This window comes from Ctenopharyngodon idella, chromosome 15, assembly GCF_019924925.1.
Source record: "Ctenopharyngodon idella isolate HZGC_01 chromosome 15, HZGC01, whole genome shotgun sequence".
Taxonomy (NCBI): domain Eukaryota; kingdom Metazoa; phylum Chordata; class Actinopteri; order Cypriniformes; family Xenocyprididae; genus Ctenopharyngodon; species Ctenopharyngodon idella.
In genome coordinates this window covers 33691131-33712725 of record NC_067234.1, presented here as the reverse complement: position 1 = coordinate 33712725, position 21595 = coordinate 33691131, and the positions used below count along the sequence as shown (strand labels likewise).

General features: G+C 36.9%; 1 protein-coding gene across 2 annotated transcripts; it reads left to right on the top strand.

Annotated features, from left to right (window-relative positions):
• Positions 1 to 24: 24 nt before the first annotated feature.
• On the top strand, positions 25 to 20762 carry LOC127495709 (nuclear mitotic apparatus protein 1-like). Of its 2 annotated transcripts, XM_051862697.1 has the most exons (24): positions 25 to 140; positions 577 to 626; positions 1070 to 1155; positions 2319 to 2398; positions 2781 to 2866; positions 4266 to 4334; positions 4486 to 4576; positions 5398 to 5527; positions 6267 to 6403; positions 6484 to 6595; positions 7426 to 7543; positions 7633 to 7773; positions 7885 to 7998; positions 8729 to 13141; positions 13267 to 13476; positions 13584 to 13747; positions 13839 to 14124; positions 14674 to 14869; positions 15989 to 16125; positions 16203 to 16544; positions 16678 to 16764; positions 18055 to 18285; positions 19350 to 19399; positions 20554 to 20762. In XM_051862697.1, the coding sequence occupies exons 2-23, from the start codon at positions 585 to 587 to the stop codon at positions 19359 to 19361; spliced, it is 7284 nt and encodes a 2427-aa protein (XP_051718657.1). In that variant the 5' UTR covers positions 25 to 140; positions 577 to 584; the 3' UTR covers positions 19362 to 19399; positions 20554 to 20762. The 2 variants fall into 2 exon arrangements, with proteins under 2 accessions (XP_051718657.1, XP_051718656.1); XM_051862696.1 differs by lacking the exon at positions 19350 to 19399.
• The last annotated feature ends 833 nt before the right edge of the window (positions 20763 to 21595 follow it).

The window sequence follows — 21595 nt, the reverse complement described above, 5'->3', positions numbered from 1 at the left end:
ACCAATGAGCACGGAGCTTTGCGTCATCACGTGATAACCAATCGCTGTTCAGATACAGTCGACTTTATGAGTTTGAATTTGAAAACGTTTCATTGAGGGATTCGATGCGCGTCTTTACTTCATCTCACCCTGAAATCACGGTAAAACATTTAAATCATTAATATATCAGTACATTCAGCTTTATTGGTTGTTTTATGAGGACACGATTTTACCACGATCGACATGTTGTTTAAACATTGGTAAAGTTGAGTTAGCGGGCAAAACGTTGCAGAGTAAACAAACAAAACTTACACATACTGTAATGCTAATTGTGTCTGTGTTTATGTGCACTGCATAACACTTCGGCGTGTCATATTAAGGCTTTTTATGTGCACCAAAGTGTACGGTGTCATATGTTTGAGTGTTGTTTATTATCATTAAAATAAACAAATGTCATCCTATATACTTAGAAATGTTTACTTTGGGTTGTTATAATATCTGTTATACAGAATTAGATTTAACAATCTAAGTGTACACTTCAAGCACACTTGCTTTAACTGTATGACTTCTCCTGGTTTAAAATATGTTTTTTCATAGAGTCCGCCATGAAGTTCAATAGGACCAAGGCGGGTCCACTTTTGACATGGGTGAGGAAACAGTTCTCTCATTTTAATGCACTTGATTATCCAATGTTTTTGTCTTATGTATCCTCAGAACCTCATCAATAAGATGATGTATTGACAGAAATGTATTCCTTTTTCCATACAGGATTATAAGTAATATTTTTGTTTAAAAGTGACATTTGGTTAATATTATGGGTAAAAACTTACAAAGTATTGCATATTTTCTACTGAGTGTCATCCACAGATGTACAGAACTTATATATATATATATATATATATATATATAAAATTTATGTTTTCTTTACTCAAGAAAATTGACAAAATGATGCTGCTATTACTTACTGTTAGTTATTTTAATCTATTGTTATTTTTAACGTTGTAATGTCTGTTTTATAGTTTTAACAGCTCTAATGTTTCCTCTGTAAAGTTTTAAGAGATCTTTATATTGATGTTTGTCCTTTTGACAGATGAATACCATGTTTCCTGAGAAGGAAATCTGGGAGTTCATTCATATGAGAAATGGGATTCGACTCCTGGAGATCTGCAACAAACTGTGAGTTGTCATTTTGAGACTCTTCTGGTTATGTTGAAATGCCATGATAACTTGCAACTTAAAGAGATAGTTCACCCAAAAATGAAAATAATCCCATGATTTACTCACCCCCAAGCCATTCTAGGTGTATATGACCTTCTTTCAGATCAACAAAATCTGAGATATATTTAAAAAATATCCTTAGTTCTCAAAGGTTTATAATAGTTGTGAATGGTAGGCCAAATTATGAAGACAGAAAAAATGCATCCATCCATAAAAAAAAAAAAAAAATGAATCCATACGACTCCTAAAGGTTAATAAAGGCCTTTTGAAGTGAAGGGATGCGTTTTTGTAAGAAAATATCCATATTTAAAACTTTAGAAATTCAAATAACGAGCTTCCGGCAGACAACTGTACGCATACTGCGCACGTCAGTTTGGGCAGAAGAGTATCCTTTGACCTGACGCAATGATGCACGCGGAGGCGCAGAGGAGAGAGCAAAACAAAACACTGGTCACGAATTAGAAGTTTAAAATGAGAAATTTTAAAGATAAATGTCGGAGGATTTCGATATATTGAATTATGGATTAGTAATTGTTTTTATTTTATTTTATTTTATTTTATATTTTATTGTATTTTATGATTGTTTTGTACAGCACTTTGGTCAGTGTAAGCTGAATTTAAATGTGCTCTATAAATAAAATGTACTTACTATATAAGAGAAGAGGAGCTTGAGTTTGTTGCCCAGCCGTATTTGTTTGAACCGCGAGAGGCGTCTAAGCTTACAATACTCCTGCGTCCTGCGGCATACATCGTGTCAGAGGATTACTCATTTGGTGCAAGTCGACTTGCGCATTCTGTGTGCGGTCTTTCGCCGGAAGCTAGTTGTTTGAATATATAAAGTTTTAAATATGGATATTTCTCCTACAAAAATGCATCTCTTCGCTTCAAAAGGCCTTTATTAACCCTCGGGAGTTGTATGGATTAATTTTTTTTTTTTTTTATGGATTGATGCATTTTTTTCTGTCTGCAAAATTTGGCCTACCATTCACAACCATTATAATCCTTGGAGGACTAAGGATATTTTTAAATATATCTCAGATTGTGTTCATGGAATAATTTTCATTTTTGGGTGAACTATCCCTTTAATTTACCTCTGACTAATGTATCATCTATTGCTGTAGAAAAGGGAAAGAGGACTTTGAGGGTTTTAAGACTCTATCCCTGTATGAGATATTGGAAATCATCTTCAGTGTTTTGCATGGTGAGTTTCAAATCTGTGCTTGTGTCTTTCTTTATACAATTTCGTGCTTGTACTACATCTGTACCTCTGACATTATGAAATGAATGAGAAATGTTGAAGTAGTGACATTATGCTCTATTCATAGTATTTGTGGCAAATGTTGTTTAAAACAGAAAATACATGTTCCTCTTTTTTTTTTTATTTTTATTTTTTATAAAAAACGTGTGGTTGTGGTAAGGCACTTACAGTAAACATAACTTGGGCTATTTAAATTTTGAATTGTCAACATCTGTCATGGCCATTTGCATGACTGATGTGCACATGTTTCTTTAACTTTTTTTGCATTTAGAATAGAAATTAAGGAAAGAACTCCTTGTTTAAAACTTCTCTTTTCCACATGCAGATGACTTTAACCTCAGCAAAAGACAAAGTTCCCTCATCTTAAAGAAAAGCAATAAAGGCATTGACCTGGAGCTTCAGCTTGCCAAGGTATTTGTGCGCTAAATCAGCGGGTAAACAATAAATGGGTAAACTAGTAAACAATAACAATTAGATTGATAAATACATCTAACAATACTGTTCTATAGTGAGTAGAAAAAAAGACCTATTAGAATGTAACTTAAAGTGCCCCATTAAGATATTTTAAAGGTTCCTAATTTTGTTTTGGAGTCTCCTACAATAGGTTTACATGCATCCAAGATAAAAAAAAAAAAAAAAACACATTAATTTTCTTATAATATACATTTTACATCACCTCATTTCTCAAAGATTCTGAAAACGGTTTGTCCGATGATTCAGTCTCTAAACGAACGAATAGTGCGATGGCGTCAGTTTTACTGTATCAATTCCAGCGCGAGTCCTCAACCTTTAAAAGTGCATCAAAGTGGATTCGCAGCACAGAAAACAGCATTTTCTCGACATGTCGACAACATGAACCAAAGTCTCAGCTACAGTCTCAGCTACATCAGTGTTTGAGTGTGGGTCAAAGTACAAAGTTCACAGGCAGCCAATGAAGACCATATAACATTTTGTTTATTTGGTGTAATAGAATAGTTTAACGTTTTAATGTAAAGCATTATTTTTCACATATTGTACTTTATTGCAGCTCCTCTATTCCCAGTCTGTCTGAGGGGGCTTTCCCACTGGCAGTTGAGTTCGAAACGGGGCACGGTTCGCATGAAAAATCACTGATGTAAAAGCTGTCATGTACCGAACCCGAGACTACTTGAATGAGGTGGTCTGAGTTCGGTTGCACTCGAACTGTGCCGCGGTTTGCATGAATATGAGAGCAACACGGACTCGTGTGCGCACTTGTTCAGGAAGTAAAGTAACCTGCGCATGCGTTTTCGCCGATTATAATGTATTTACTTCAATAAAACACATGTAAGGGATGATAATGTTAATGATTTACCTTGGATTCGAACAGGAGTGAGCATTGCTTTGTGAAAGCAGATTGCCCAGTGTGAAAGCCCCCTGAAATGCGCTGGTTTCTACAAAGTCCCTTCTTCTGATCTAAAGGAAAAGAAAAACATTAAAAAGCATCATGTGACCCCTTTAAGGCCCCTTTCAAACGTATGCTGTTGTAGATGGTTTTTGAAGAATCTTTTCTGTACACGACCCTTAATGTTCAAAATGTATCAAGCTTTAAGAACAAACAACCAACATAAAGCAACATTAAATTGGTTCATATGATTTATACTCCTATATTCTAAGTTTTCTGAAGCTTTGAGTGGGGAACAGACCCAAACAGTAATTACTTTTTGTATTCACTACATTTTGGGTCTTGGCTGCTGTGGTCACTTATAGAAGCAAGGCATGTAAATTAATTTTGGGGTGAATTGTTCCTTTTAATGATAGGTATTTATTTGTGTTGGATGTATGTGCACAGGTGGTGCTTCTGCTTTGTTACTGCAGTTTTAAAAAAGGCAACCAGTTACCCATGGATTCAAGAACAGAGGTGAGTCTTGACTAATGACCGCTAGATGCTTTGCTTTCCGTAGCACTATATCTAGTGCCACTGCAACAAATATTGAATGTTCTGGCTCATTTTGAAACTGTCACTCTTTAACGAAAGTTCTTATGTGTCTCTCTTTCTCTGTCTGTGTCAGTCGGAGATTATATCCATGTTTCGTTTCGTTAAAGATGACGCTGATGGTTTGTCTTTAGACGAAGGCTTAGATCAGTTTCTAGACCAAGACTGTAAGTAGCCACATTATTGCTTGTTTTAACACATTTTCTTTAGTCAGCGTACAGCGTTATTGACACTGCATCAGTGTTTTCGAGAGTGAAGTGGATAATGTTTAAGTAAACAAAGGCAAGACACTACATTGTTTTTTCAGGCACTGCTGCACTTGGGCTATTTGTTTTTTTTTTTTGTTTTTTTTTTTTTCACATTTTGTTTCAAATTAGTGGAAAGGAAACATCCAAAATACACTTAAGTAATTTTTTTTTGTGCTCTTTATGCATTTGCATCTGTAGATTTCAATTACAATACATATATTTTAATGTTTTTTTCTCATTCACTGATTCAGAAATCTCCACTTCAGCTGCTTTACATACATCAAAATTAACAGCTGTATTTCTATATATATATTCTGAGGGGATTTACAGAGGGGTTTATTCATATATCATTACTTTTTATTTACTTTATTCTTAAACATTGTGAAAATGTATTTTTTTTTCTGGCTGTTGGCAGTATTTTCTGGTTTATGGAGTGATAAGGTATCCAAAATCCCCTCTGTAAAAATCTTTAACTTTTATGTCAACAAAATTAATCTTTTGAACCTGGCTTTATCCAAAGTTTGGATTTCTGATCTAGAAATTATGCAAATTAGTGCATATTTAAATAGATACTACCTCATTTGCATACTTAAACATACCATTTCAGAAAAGCTGTAACACAAAAAAAGTTGGAAATTCTTAATGTGATCAATCCACTGGAAAAGTATGGTGATATCTGTCATTTTTACACCAAATTGAATATTTGCTCATCAATCTTCTCTCTGATGCACACTTTGTAGCTGTTATAACGGATGTGAACTCCAGCAGCGGCAGCTCGTTATTGTACACTGATGATGAGTCTCCAGTCGTCCAACGGTTTCCCAGAGTTCAGTTTCAAGAGCTTTGCACAGTGGCTTCCAGCTCATACAGGTAAGTGTCTTTTGTGCTAATCCCATGGTGAAGGACAAAATGGCTTCTTGACTAAAACAATCCATGAGTCACAGCTTCAGAAAGTTATAACTGTATTGTTAGTGAGGCTGAGAATTAAGGCAGTACTAATTGAGAATAGTTTTTATTTACAATAAAATCAATGTTTAAAATCTTATAAGATGTTCAGTACAAGTTAATCTCATTTGTGGTATAATGTTTATTTCTTCTTTTATCCTTTTTTTTTTTTTTTTTTTTTTTTTAAACCTCACCTCCCATGTTGGTAACATGACTTTGTTAAAAAAAAATGGCTTACTAACCTTATCTGTCCAAAGATATACACAATTATTCAACTTTTCCCCCATGACAACGCAATGCCATGAATCCAAAAACCTTAAAACGACATAAAGAATGCATACATTTTAACAGAAGAATTTATGCAAATTCTTTTAGAAAGTTATAAACTTCACTTTCTGCTTTTAAATCCTCCAAAAATTGGTCCAATTCACTTCCATTAAAGGCACCTTCCTTTTTTTATGAAAATGAGGTACGTCAAAACAATTTTTTGTGGTAATAAACATTACAATACACTAGATTAAGCTTAACTCAATGACAGAACAGTCCTTTAAGCATCAGCTATTTACTGATTTGTTGCTTTGCAACATTTTGCTGTCATAAAAATATTGATTGATGTTAGAAATTTGTACAGTTGGAATTGATAGTTTACATTCTTGATCTCCAGCTCTCCAGTGCAGGATGTAATGAGCACACCGCATTTCCAGTTGAAGAGACTCCGGAAAGAATTGGCACATGAGGGAGACGTGAGAGACGAGCTGGAGAAAGAACTGGCTGATCAGATCAACATAATCTCAGAAAAAGGTATCCTATATGCTGTCTGGAGTGAATGAAGTAAACTGTGGTGTGAATTTGGTTTTAATTTCTCTCTCATTTGCACACAGAGGGTCTGATTATCCAGCTGCAGCATAGGGTGGACCGAATGCTGAGAGAACAACGAGAACTGGAGAAAGACCATAAAGCTGCTCTGCTGGAGCTGCAGGAGAAGAACGAGAGGTGAAGTGCAAGAAGGTTAAGGTTGATTATGGCCCTGTTTACACCTGGTATTAGGATGCGATTTGATCGAGCAGATCAGAAGTAGACGAGGGAGACACATTCCCGTTTACATCTGGTGTTTTAATCTGTCTCTTTTGTTCACTTTCAACCACTTCTGTCCTGATTTCTTTGAGGGGAGGGTCAATGGGTGGGTAAATGTATATGTTTTTTCAGATCTTTCGATCTAATGGACAAAATAAGCTCACGCAATTTACATATGAACGCGAAAGGAGACGATGAAAAACATACAGAGAGCATCAGCTTTCGTTTCTGCTCTGACAGCTGCAAGACCGGCCGAACGCTGTGTGTGTGTGTGTGTGTGTGTGTGTGTGTTAGATATCAGGAATGGTGAAAGAACATTGTGCTTGGTATGTTCTTCGTCTTCAAACCAAACTTGGGTCTTCAGCCGACAAAGTTTAACTCCCGTCTGGCTAGCGCGCTTCCCATAATGTTTACACATAGTAGGTGGTCTTTACTGGCTATTCAACCACATGAGCGTTTACAATATGAAAGCAATCAGGTCAAATGCATTTTCGAATACCTCTGGAAGTGGTCAAAAGTGGACGTGCTCAAAACGTTTTAGACCCTGTTTACACCTGTTTTTAGCATCAGCTACTTGTGGTCTGATCGACCAAAACGCATCTTAATAAGATGTAAATGGCCTGAGCATGTCTGCGTGGGCTCAAAAAGGTTAATAAATGCTATGAAATAAATTGCTAGTTCATGTTAGTTAATACATTAATTATTTCTAACAAATGAGACTTATTTGTAAAGCTATTTTTCTTGTACAGTCTTCTCCGCAGAGTGCATGAGGTTGTGAAGCAGTGCCAAGATTTAAAATCTGAAAACTCTCAGAAGGACAAAAAGATTGATGAACTAACAGAGGAGAACCATACTTTTGCTGCTCAGGTGAGATACAATTTTTTTTTTTTTTTTTCTTCCTTTCTGTCTTGCTAACCTGTTTAAAACTGATTCCTCTCTCACTCTGGACTCATCAGGTGCGAAATGCCTTCGCTCAGCTGGCAAGAGCCGAGGAGGAAGTTACCAAACTCACGATGGCTCATGAAATGTCACAGGCTGAGTGGAGGAGCAGAAAGGAGTTTCTTGAGCATGAGTTGAATGAGGCCGTCAAACACAGGGTAGATAATTTCAATTAAATTAATCATGTTCTGTTTCTTTGCTTTGTACTCTCCCTGACTAGTATGTATTAATCTGTTTTGCGTTTTCTTGGTCCTGATCTCCTCATGTAGGAGTGTCTAAGTGAGCAAGTGCAGATACTTCAGGGAAAGATCTCCGTTCTGGAGGATGAACTCCATAAAGCTCAGTCTCAGGAGAAAGGAGAGGTTTTGGGGCCCATCATGGAGGTGAGATGTTCTGTTCTTCTGTCATAATAATGTTTACACAGGGTTTTCTGATGGAAATATTCTTTAAATTTAGTCAGTATTACTAAAATGTATGGTCAAGTTAACTAAAATGGTGTCTAAATTTAGTTGATGAAAGTTAATTTGTGATTTTGCATCATTTTGTGCAGATATAAGTTGTAATATGTTTGTTGTGTTGTATATCTAATTTAGTAAAACAATAAAGTTTCATTGTTTAACATTAGTTAACACAAACTAACATTGCACAATACTTGTACAACATTTATTAATCCTAGTTCATTTCAAAATGTACTCCTTTTTTTTTTTAAATCAAAAGAGGTGTCTGTTAACATTAATGCACTTTGAACTAACATGAACAGATGCATATATTATCTAACATTAACAAAGATTAATAAATGCTGTAAAAATGTATATATTGCTCATTGTTAGCTAATGCATTAACCAATGTCTATCGAATATGCAGATTTATATCTAAACGTTTTTTATTAAATTTCACCATGATGCGCAACACTACCTTTTAGTCTAAAAATAATCAGAGTAATCAGGGTTAATCAGAGTCTAAAGCTCATTTCATGTTCTTGCAGTACATGCATTGACTGTTAAAAGAGAAATATTGTAAGATACAACAATTTAATTCTTACTGAGCTAAAAACATCTTCATGGAATTGACAAATGCTGACTAACATTTTTAATCTGTTTTGTTTTTTCTCAGTCAGAGAAGCTTAAACAGGAGCTGGCAGATCTGACTCTTAAACTTGCTGAGCTTCAGGACACTATTTCCCGTCTTGAGAAGGAGAAGGCAGAAGTTGAGGCTTTGTTGGCTGAGGAGAGAGCCTCTTTTGAGAAGGAAACCAGAAGACTACAGATGGTTGTGTTTGACCTGGAGCAGTCTGTCAACAGCATCCGTTTGGAGAGAGAAACCCTGGAGGAGGCCTTACGGAGTCAGAAGGAAATACTCACTGCGCAGATAACAGCTCTGGAAAATGATGTTTCTCGTCTGCAGCAGGTGGAAGTGCAACTGACAGCGGAGATAAAAATCTCTGCGGACCTCCGCCAACAGAGAGAAGAGCTGGAGGGGAAGGTTGCCTCTTTAGACAAGACGGTTCATGCTCTGCATGCTGAGATCCAGGGTTTGGAAGCAGAGAGAGCTTCACAGCAGGATGCCCTGAATGCCCTCATTGTTGAGTTGCAAAGTGCCAAGAACACAGTTCAGGAATATGAGAAGAAGCTGGAGGAGCATAAAAAAGTGGTAGCAGAGAACGATTCCTTGAAAAAGGAGTCATGCACATTGCAGCAGGAGCTTGATGAGCATCTGCAGGCCATTGGAGACCTTCAGGGGCAAATTAATGTTCTCAGACAGGAGAAAGCTGAGGGAGAGAACCAGGTTAGTCAGGCTTTGACCAAAATCGAAAGCCTCCAAACTCACATTCTAGAATTGTCTGAGCAGATTTCCCTAAAAGATGAAGAAATCAGAAATCTGAGGAATGAGTATGACTCTGTTGACCACGAGCTGAAGCTTGTGAAGGAGCAAAATATTGAAATAAACGAAATGATCAAATCAAATCGCAAAGAGAATGAGGAGACTGTTAAAAAACTTCAGCAAGAGCTTCACTCTGCTTGTTCAGCTGCATCAGAAAAACAAGAGGAAATGCTGGTTCTGTCAGCAGAGGTAACATCTCTTAGAGAGCAGATCTGCCAGTACAGTGAAAACGAAGTGCAGAAACAACAAGAATTGTCTGTTTTAGAAACCCAACAAAACGTTTTGAAGGAGAACTTGACCTCTCTTCAGAACCAGTTGGCTGAGGTGACAACTACAGCTTCACAGAAAAATTCGGAGCTTCTCTTGCTTCAAAACGAGCTTCACCAACAAGAAAGCCTTAGAAAAAAGGCTCAAGAGCTTGAGATTGCCAAGCGTGAGGCACTTGAGAGTACGGTGAGTGAACTTCAAGCTAAAATCCTACAAGTCTCTACTCTTGCCTCTGAGAGAGAGGTTCAAGTAATTTCTCTTCAAAATGAGATGAAGGATCAGGAATTGAGGGCCAAACAATCTGAAGATGATCTCCGTAGAGAGCTGGAAGTCAAGGTTGGCACCCTACGAGGAGAACTAGATGCGGTCAGTCGTTGTGCTGCAGACAAAGAAAATCTGCTGGGGTCTTTAGGTCAAAAGCTGAAGGAGATGGAAGGGCTCTTTCTTCAAAAGGAAAAAGATCTCCTGGAGATGCATCAGGCTAAGGAGGACCTGGAGAAGAAGCTTGTTGATGAGAAACAACAGCTGGAGGGTTACCAGCAGAATTTGGAGATTGTGAGAAAGGAAAGAGACCAACTGTCAACTGAAGTAACCTCTCTCAATGATAAAATCCGCAGTTACCAGGACACTGAAGTGCGGAAGCAACAGGGCATTTCTGTTTTAGAAGTGGAATGCAACCGGTTAAAAGAAAACATGGCTGCCCTTGAGAAGAAGTTGGTGGAGGAGACGGCTACAGCTTCACAGAGACATTCTGAGCTTCTCTTGCTTCAAAATGAGCTTCACCAACAAGAAAGCCTTAGAGAAAAGGCTCAGGAGGTTGAAACTGCCAAGCGTGAGGAACTTGAGAGAACTGTAAATGAACTTCAAGCTAAAATCCTACAAGTTTCCACTCTTTCCACTGAGAGGGAGACTTCTCTTCAAAATGAGTTGAAGGATCAATTGAGGGCCAAACAGTCTGAAGATGATCTCCGCAGAGAGCTAGAGGAGAAGGTTGGCACCCTACAAGGAGAACTAGATGCAGTCAATCGTTGTGCTGCAGACAAAGACAATCTGCTGGGGTCTTTAGATCAAAAGCTGAAGGAGATGGAAGGGCTTTTCCTTCAAAAGGAGAAAGATATCCTGGAGATGCATCAGGCAAAGGAGGACCTGGAGAAAAGGATTGATGAGCTTGTTGTTGAGAAACAACAACAACTGGAGGAGTACCAGCAGAATTTGGAGATGGTGAAGAAGGAAAAAGAGCACCTGACAACTGAAGTAACCTCTCTCAATGATAAAATCCACAGTTACCAGGACACTGAAGTGCAGAAGCAACAGGACATTTCTGTTTTAGAGGTGGAATGCAACCTGTTAAAAGAAAACATGGCTGCCCTTGAGAAGAAGTTGGTGGAGGAGACAACTACAGCTTCACAGAAACATTCTGAGCTTCTCTTGCTTCAAAACGATCTTCACCAACAACAGAGCATTAGAGAAAAGGCTCAGGAGCTTGAGACTGCCAAGCGTGAGGAACTTGAGAGAACGGTGAGTGAACTTCAAGCTAAAATGCTGGAGGTCTCCACTCTTGCCTCTGAGAGGGAGGCTTCTCTTCAAAATGAATTGAAGGATCATTTGAGGGCCAAACAGTCTGAAGATGATCTCCGCAGAGAGCTAGAGGAGAAGGTTGGCACCCTACAAGGAGAACTAGATGCAGTCAATCGTTGTGCCACAGACAAAGACAATCTGCTGGGGTCTTTAGATCAAAAGCTAAAGGAGATGGAAGGACTTTTCGTTCAAAAGGAGAAAGATGTCCTGGAGATGCATCAGGCAAAGGAGGACCTGGAGAAGAGGCTTGTTGATGAGAAACAAAAACTGGAGGAGTACCAGCAGAATTTGGAGATGGTGAGAAAGGAAAGAGACCATCTGTCAGCTGAAATAACCTCTCTCAATGATAAAATCCACAGTTACCAGGACACTGAAGTGCAGAAGCAACAGGAGATTTCTGTTTTAGAGGTAGAATGCAACCTGTTAAAAGAAAACATGGCTGCCCTTGAGAAGAAGTTGGAAGAGGAGACGGCTACAGCTTCACAGAAAAATTCTGAGCTTCTCTTGCTTCAAAACGAACTTAACCAACAACAGAGCATTAGAGACAAGGCTCAGGAGCTTGAGACTGCCAAGCGTGAGGAACTTGAGAGAACAGTGAGTGAACTTCAAGCTAAAATCCTAGCGGTGTCCACTCTTGCTTCTGAGAGGGAGGTTTCTTTTCAAAATCAGTTGAAGGATCAATTAAGTGCCAAACAGTCTGAAGATGATTGCCGCAGAGAGCTGGAGGAGAAGGTAGAGACTCTTCAGCGACAATTGGAAACTGCCAGTCATGACGTCATCGATAAAGACCAACTTCTGCAGACTTTAGAACAGAAGCTGAGGCAGATGGAACTGCTTTGCCAACAAAAGGAGAAAGCTGTCCTTGATATGCATCAGGTAAAGGAGGACCTGGAGAAGAGGATTGATGAGCTTGTTGTTGAGAAACAACAACTGGAGGGGTGTCAGCAGAATTTGGAGCTGGTGAGAAAGGAAAGAGACCATCTGTCAACTGAAGTAACATCTCTCAATGATAAAATCTGCAGTTACCAGGACACTGAAGTGCGGAAGCAACAGGAGATTTCTGTTTTGGAGGTTAAACACAATACATTAATGGAGAACTTGGCTGCTCTTAAGATGCAAATAGCAGAGCTGACAACTACAGCTTCTCAGAAAGAATCTGAGCTTCTGTTGCTTCAAAAGGAGCTCTGTGAACAAGAGAAACTTCGAGAAAAGGCTCAGGAGCTTGAGAAGGTCGTAAGTCAACTTCAGGCTAAAATACTAGAGGTCTCCACTCTCGCCTCTGAGAGGGAAACTCAAATAAGTTCTCTTCAAGGTGAAATAAATGATCAACAATTAAGGGCCAAACAGTCTGAAGATGATCTCCGCACAGCACTTGAAGAGAAGGTTCAAACACTACAGAGACAGTTAGACACTGCCAGTCGTGATGTCACTGACAAAGACCATCTTTTGCAGTCTTTGGATCAGAAGCTGAGGCAGTCGGAATTGCTGTCCCAACAAAAGGAGGACCTGGAGAAGAGAATTGTTGAGCTTCAAGTAGACAAACATCAACTGGATAACTACCAGCAGAATTTGGAGATGCTGAGGCAAGAAAGGAACCATCTGACTTCTCTCAACCAAGCTCTTCAGAGGGAGTGTGATGCCTCCCAGAAGATTCGAGCGGAGCTGGAGTTGAAGGTTGAGGAGAAAAACGGTTCCATCCTTGCTCTTAAAAAGGCTTCCCGACAGTGGGAGGAGCAGAATCAGGAACTCTTGGAACAGCTGAAGACAAAGTCGGAAGCAGTAGAACACTACAAAGCACAGGTCTGTGTTGAGTTATCTTTCTGTTTCTTTCATGCATTTTGATGTTTTAAAGAATCCTCGCTGCACAACTGAATTACTCCAGTTTGACTTGCCCTAATTTAAAAACTCTTATGGTTCTTCCTCAGGTGGAGAAAGCCAAGAATCACTACGACAGTAAAAAGCAGCTACTGGTGGAGGCTCAGGAACAGAACAAAAGTTTTGAGCAATCACTTGATGCCAGTAAGAGGGAAATCAAGGCTCTGGAGACTGAACTGAAGCTAGCTCTCATGGAACTAGACCAGGCGAAGGCCAAAGAAAAGAGCCTTGCGGCCAAAGTGAAGAGCTTGGAGGCACAAGTTAGTTTACATCTTAAATTTTCAATAATGTGGAAATTAAAATGAATTAAGCTTTTGAAATTCGAGTTTCCTGTTGAATTTCATGGTTTATTGTGTGTTGGTCTCAGGTTGACTTTGCTGACAGGCAACTGCGAGAGCAGAGGAAGATGACTGATGACATTGAGGACATGAGACACAGAGAATGTCAGTACATCAGAGTCCCAGAAAAATGTCAGGACACCAGCACTGACAGCTTGGAGTTTGAGCTGAATGATTCGCTCAATGCTAATAGGTAACTAAACCAGCCCAATTGTACAGGTTTCTCACATAGTATTCCAGGTAATTCATGCAATGTCATTGTCCTGTTTTCCCCAATTTGGCAGTCGTTCAGCAGTACCGGGTGAATCCAGCACTCCGCTAGTACGCAGTTCTGAGCGTTTGGCTGCTAAACGCCGTGCCTTGGGGGCCGAATCCCTGGAGACTCTCTACTTCACGCCTATGGGTCAACAAGGCAACAAGCGTAAAGTGGACCACAACGATGCCTTTGAACGCAAACTAGAGTCCAGCATCACTTCCATTGGCGATCTTGTGGTTGACTCGGCAAGGAAGTTGACCGCTTCGGCTCGCAGGCGACGTACTACACAAGTTATCAACATCACAATGGCTAAGGTAGGAAATGCACAAACGTCTATTTACCTTCTGCTTTTCATTGGGTTAAAAAAAAAAAGGTTCAGTTGGCTCTCATAAAGTAAGTTCCACCTTCAACGTTAAAGAGCCAATCAGTAAAATCACTGTGTTTACGTAAAACTTTGACTGGACCAACATGAAATACACAGTTTTTAGTGTAATTTTCACACATCTCTGTAGCTGCTGCTACTTACAGTTAGGGCTGCTTGTGCCTCGATTGGACCAACCTGAAATATCCCCTTTTTAAATGCTATTTGTGCGCAAGAAACAGCATTTATGAGACTGTTTACATCAGATGTTACTGCTGATTTGATATGTTATTTAAATGTAAGTTTGGCAAGCAGATTTCACTTTTTCCACATTCAAGAGAATAGATGGGAGCTGTACTTGCATGACTAAGAAAAACTTCCTAAGATGGCCAGCTGATTTGCCTTTAAACAGTTGTTCATGGCTTCTTGATCAGGTCTCCACCTTTTTTCCAAGTTGCAAAGGTTATAAATTGTTTTTATTCTTTTATTTTTGCTTGTTTAGAAGACACCAGGAAGTGCTGAAGGCGAGGAGTCGTTTTCTAGTCTGCACTCTGCCCGATCTCAACCCAACTTGGCAGTCCATCACTCACGGCCGATCTCCATAGACTTCACAGAAGAAAGTTTATCAAAAGCAGACACCATTCAAAATCTGCCTGGATATCGCAGAAGTGCCGTGCACACTGTCGCCCCACCAAGAGGTGAATTTTTGTCGTTAGACCGCATTGTTTTTAGTTACTTTTCCCAGTACTTTAGATTAGGGCTGCACGATTAATCAAAATAAAATCACAATTGCGATATGGCTCAATGAGATTATCAAAATTGCATTTAAATATATGTGCTGCATGTTTCAGAGTGAAGCGCGGCACTGTGTTCATTTACACATGAGCAGCTTGCTGTTTTCACTGGCTCAGAGTGGCTCGGTTCACAGTAAATGCGTCTCCACACAAACTCATTTCTGCATATCATCTTTAAGTTTGAGTCGCTTATAACGTGCATTTGGGAACACATGCACCAACCATTTTCTCATTCAGTGCTTATAGACTGTCTGTTGTTAACAAAAGAGAAGCTTTAAGAACAACATTCTGTTTTCCATAAAAAGTTTGATGGTTTAATTTAAAAAAAAAAAAAAAAAAAAATATATATATATAATTATAGGACTGTAATTTTAAGTTGTAATGTAAAATAAAATTACGATATTCATTTTATTAAATACTTGATTTCTTTTTTTTCCATTTTATCATGGAATATTACAATATTAATATTTCTTATTTTATTTTTTTAAATGAATCATAATAAAATATATTACTATTTTATAGTAATTTATAAAATAGTAATATATTTGATTCATTTAAAAAAAAAAATAGTAACATATATATATATATATATATATATATATATATATATATATATATATATATATATATATATATATATATATATATATATATAATCATTGTTCTGTTTTTTTAATCATTGATATATATATTTATTGCATTTTTAAATATTGCATTAGTAATATAAAATTTTTTGAATAATATTTTATTTTGGTAATGAACAAAATAATTACAAAAAATTATTTTTTATAGTCCTATTGATATATAATCACAGAATTTTGTGCCAAATTGTGTAGCCCTACCAACAAGCCCAGTAAACTTGGCATTTTAAATCGCAGTCACAAATTTATTTATTTTTTTTATCATAAAAATCGTGATTCATTTTTTTTCTTTTCTCCAAAAAATGCTACAGTTCTACTTTAGATAGTATTGTCTAGATAGATAAGTTATTTTACTTATTTTGTGTGTATGTGTGTTGCATAGCCGCCAGTACATTCTGTATCGGAGCGGAGAATGAACCCGAACATGCTGCTGATGATTGGATGAGAATTGCCGAATTGCAGGCACGAAACAAAGCCTGCCTGCCTCACCTAAAGAGCAGCTACCCGTTGGAGTCCAGGGTAAGCTTGTAAAAGATAGCTTTAGTTGCATTGTTTGTATAAAACTTGAATCAAACTTTATTGTTCTGCCTCTATAGCCCAGTCTGGGACCCTCGTTCACTGTAACAGACGAGGACCTGCGCTTGGGTGACCCGGATGAGACGATCCGACGTGCTTCCATACTTCCGAGTCAGATAATGGAGACCCTGATCTCTCGCCGCTTCTCCCTTGCACCCGGAGCAAGTTCGAGCCAGGGTCCCGCACACTCCCAGCCTCATCGTGCCACCATGTTGCCGGGTCAGATCCGGTCCAGCACTGCTGCTCACCGGGCCTCTCAGCTCTCAAAAACAAGCTCACATCTACGTGCTTCTGAAAATAAACGCAGCCCATTGGCTCCCAAACGCCCTGGATCCCAACTGCAAGGCCCAGACACACCTGAGGTACGAGAGGTCGATATGAAGGGGCAAATGTTGATCCCACTTGATTGATTCTGAAAGTGTTTAAGCATTTTCTTTGGACAAGAAACTTACTAAAATGTAAGACTGTTGGTTACAGATGTTATTGTTTCCACAGGCGAAGAAGTTGGCAAGTTGCTTCCCTCGACCAATGACACCTAAAGGCAGGTTCGGAAACAGTCAAAACAGACCTCCAAACTCTCCGGTAAAGTACTTTTGTTGAATGCCTGTGGTTGTTAGACTTTATTTGAGGACAAATTTGCTGTAAAATATCCCCAGAACTTGGCTAAATAGCTATTTGTACACACTGCTAATATTAGTTTATAAATTAGATAAAGTAGTGCGTTTTAAGTGATTTTTAATTTCCAAAATAAAATTTTAAGCTGTCTTTTAGAGTTTGTGGATGGTGTTATTACAATCAGCTTTATTTAAAAACAAAAGTTTCAGGAATATAATAGGCCAACTTTCAACGCTAATTTGCCATGTGTTCCCTCTGAAGTTTTCAGTGGGTTTTTAAAATGGCAACCAAAACCTTGCTGCATAAAGACTATGATTGTATAATGAATCTACTTTTTTGTGGTAATTGCTGTGTGTAATTATGTGTTGTAAAGCAAAATGAGGAAGTATATTATATCACAGACATTATATGACAAAATATTTATAAACAGTAGTGGCCAAAAGTGATGTCCGAAGGGTATGTTTTGTTTGATTAAACCATCAAAATATGAGAAGTATTTTGTTTTTTTAAATAGGAGGGAAGAACTAAACACTAAACTTGGTTTAGGTATTTATCTGACAAAATTATTTGGCGAAAAATGAATACAGCTACAGGTTTTATCTATATATTTTTGTTTCACAAGAAAAAGCATACATTGACTACAACATACTCAGTTATTAATATTTCATTGGTTCTCTCTTGTTTTTGCTTGTTCATAATTTTTGTATGAAAGCCTGGGCAAAAATTGTCAATTTGGCATGTTTCATCATGTTATCACAAATAAAACAATCGACTCAAAGCACAACTATGCAATATACTTACAAAATCTTTAATAATATTTGAATAAAGTCATTTTTCCTAGGCCCGACATCACTTTTGGCCACTATATATATAATAAAGACCTAGTACCTCAAATAGTAGCATTTCAGAGCCTAAATAAATAAAAATATATTTTTCTAATTATTATTTGATAATCTCATAATGGGCCTTTTACGAAAATAAAGTTGTTAACAAGACTAATGTAATATTTTGAGAAAATGTTTAAATTACCATAATAAAATAGCATTGATTATGCAAGATTAGGCCTCTTTGTAATATTATGAGTAGTGCTATTCTAAAAACTGTAACGTACATCACAAATGCTAAATGTTTTTAGGGCTATAAGATGAGCAGCTCTTTAGAAGCACATTGAATGTCCTCATTTAGATGTCTAGGTAAAAGGGTTTGTTTCATACAGTAATAATATTTCTGTTTTCTCTCACTCTCTTTCGTCTGTAGGCCGAGCGAAGGCAATCTGTGTTGTTCACTATTGAAAACACTCCAAAGAACAAAGTTCGTGGTGACAGCAGGCTGCAGCGCGGCCTCAACAAGCTGCGTAACAGTGCCCGCAAATCTCCTGCCGTGGCCGGTCGTGCGCTGCGTTCAGCAGTGAGCGGCAAGTCTCCTCTGGATTCCACTCTGAGAAAGTCTCCCCGAAACAAGTCCCCCAAATCCTCCAGTGCCAAACAGGTACAATAAACGCTTCTGTTTAAGAAAAAGCTCTCTGTAGACATGAACCAAGACCATGTAGTTCTTATCAGGTATGAAGATCCAGAGCACATGGTAGATTAGTGATGCATTGAAATTTCGGCAGCCGGAAAACAAATTTTCAGTTGCTGCCGAAACAGTTTTGGAAGATCAAAATAATTGACTGAAATTATTACATTTAATTGTTGCCACATGTCTATTTCCTGCACATGGATAAGCTGGGTTGGCAATGTCGATTTCTTATTTTTAGTGGATCTTCATTTTGATGAACCAAGATCTTTTAATCTGTGCTGTTTTCAGTTTATGTAAAACTTTAATAAACATAATACTGTATAATGAAGCACAATAATTACAGTAAGCTGTTACTTTTAATACGAAACAAAGTCTGAGCTTTTAAATTGTCAATTTTATCACACAATTCAAACAATAAACTGATCATCTCTTACTCTTTACTACTAGTTATAGCATGAAATAAATATGAATGAACATCAGAAGGTATGTTAATAAAATAGTCAATAAAACAGCTTGTAAACATCATGTAATGTTACATTTACCTCAGAAAAGCCATTCGATGTCCATAATTTAGTTGGCTAGAAAAAAATAACTCCGGAGAGGAGCTTTTTGATAAATATATGCACTTACATATTCATTATATTTTTACTTAACCAGTTGTCTTCATTTTTTTAATGTGTGTTAAACAAATCTTACATGAAAAAAGTTATTGCAATAATTTAAATGTTTATATTTCAACAATGTATTGGCATAAAAATGTAATTTATATAATAATAAGTGAATTAAATTAATGCAACTTATTTTAGTATTGATTATCAAATAAATGTGATTGATTTTTTTTTTTTTTTTCAGTAAACTTTATTTCTGGTTTCGGTTTTCGTCTAAATGAAAATATTAATTACTGTTTCAGTAGGAAATAACTTTCATTGCATCACTAAATATAAATGCATTGGAAAGTATGTTTTATTTCTTTAAATTCCAGTATTGTTTAAAAATTGCAGGTGTGTTGAAGTATTTGCTGTGTGTCTGTTTAGGGAACACAGTGACTCGCTGCGCTGATCAATGCTGATCTAAGTATTTAACTGTACGTGTTTGCTGTTATATGGGGCGGTAATCATTCCTATAAACCTGCAGGTCTCTTTCCTCTCTGTGGGCTTATTTCACTCACCCTCTGGTTTTCATTTGCTCAAACGAATTGTGGCTTTGTGAGTTTGGTGGCTGGCATGACCTAATTTTGTCATGATATTTAGGAAAATGGTTTAAATAGTCATTCTAATTTTTGGATGCACAACTTTACAAATAAAATGTTCTTAATGTCATTTGATTATTTTAATACTTAATTTGTTTTTACCTTATTTTCAACAAATTGTTTGTCAAAAGGCATCAGCTTTGCATTATTCAAATTGTTAAAAACAAAAGACTAACCATTAAAAATACAAAGCAGATATTTTCATATCAGCTGAGTTCTATAGTAATTGCTCAGCCATTGTAAACATATATAAACTCACCTTTTGTGGTGTCTAACAATGAAGAGTTTCTCATCGTCTTAATTTGTTAGCTGAGTTTAATGTAGGGATGCACTGATATGAACATTTTGGCTGATACCAATAATCGATAACTTATACCAATAATCGATAACACAAATATAATGTTCTTATTATAATATTATCTAGTCTATATGACAGAGTTGTACTGCACATTGTACTTAACTGTATTTTCCTTTTTGAAGTGATTTTTCAATCATATTTCAAGCAATTCAAAACCATAATAGCGGACAGTGCGCATCTGAAGGAAATAAGTTATTATTTTTGGCTTTAATATATCAGCCAAATTTTCTTATCGGCCTATAACATAAAAAATGAACATACTGTATATAGGCCGATATACTGTGCATGCCTAGTATAATGTCTTTATCCCTTTTGCATGTAAATAACATACAGTAATCATGTCCACAAATATACATGCAAATATAGACCATATAGTGTAAAAATTTGACCGACTGACACATTTCTAATGTCCTACTGCTCAGGTGTGTTGTGTATATGTCCGGTGGTGGTGTCTCACTGCATTTCTGATCATTTCACCTGATGTTGGTGTTATTCAGTTGCAAAATCTAGTAACAACTAGAGTTTCTTACTTTCAAAATGTAATTTGTTCTTATTTTTCAATTGCAGTTTCTATATTGCATGCTCATGTATTTGAATGCATCTTCTGACACCTCTTTCTCTCTCTCCACAGATGAAGTTCAGGATTAAGGTGTAAATTTGAGGATTCAACACAAATGCCAACTATTCCCTTTTCTTATCTTTTCTCTTTGCAAATAAGTTATTTTTTATTATGGGATGCAGTGATCTTAATTACTGTCCTCTTTATGCAATTGGTTGTGTCTGTATAATATTTACATGTATTCCTTGTTCTTTGATAATAAAATCTTTTATATCAAATCATTGACAGGTTTGTCAGCCATTGCTAAATAAAAGCAGTGCATGTGTGAATGCAGCAAAGTCTCTGTTGAAAGTCAGTATATCTTAGGAGTGTTTGCAGAGTCTGTTTGGAAACAGTTATTTATTCTGTTTTGTGTTCAGTGCTTTAGAAATGGTTTTATACTGTAAATTTGTGGGAAAAAAAAAGTAAAATAATCAAGTTTAATAAAGACTAAATGAGCTTCTATAAATGTACAATGTTTTAATTTTTTTTAAATGTGCAATATTTGTGAAAGATACCTTTTGGATGTTGAACTCCTTAGCTTGTATGTTTAAAAACTGAATAATTAAAGGCATCAAAACTGGAGAGATAAAAAAAACCTTATCAATTAAAAGTTAAGATGAATGTGCCTGTCAGATCAAACTTACCTGATACCTGTCAAACTCTTGATTCCCGGAGGATTGCATTCAAACCTCTATCATCAGGTAAATCATTGAATATGAACAAGTCAGCTACACATATCAGGTGGTTTAAATGTGCAATTTTTATTGTTTGGTGATTTTATTTTAAGGGGGTGTAACTTTATTTGGAAGATCATAATATTAGTAACAGCATTTACATTTAGTTGAAGAACTTAACTTACACCTGTCATCCCCTATTATTTTTGTGCTATATGTGAAAATGGAGTTTATAAACTTAAGAGGTTGTAATTAATAAACGAATGTTTTGGAATATTCTGTAAGTCAAAGTTTGGCCTCTTGAAAGAAGACTGAAGTGAAAGCACTTATATAACATTTTTGTGCTTAAATGTTTTAACTTTAAGTTTATTAATGTAAATGTAGTGCATGAAACATTT

Coding starts and splice junctions, on each gene's coding strand:
- LOC127495709 (XM_051862696.1), top strand. CDS start 585: ATGAAGTTCAATAGGACCAAGGCGGGTCCACTTTTGACATGG. Junction 6,404..6,483: donor CAACATAATCTCAGAAAAAG/GTATCCTATATG, acceptor ATTTGCACACAG/AGGGTCTGATTATCCAGCTG. Junction 7,999..8,728: donor TTTTGGGGCCCATCATGGAG/GTGAGATGTTCT, acceptor GTTTTTTCTCAG/TCAGAGAAGCTTAAACAGGA.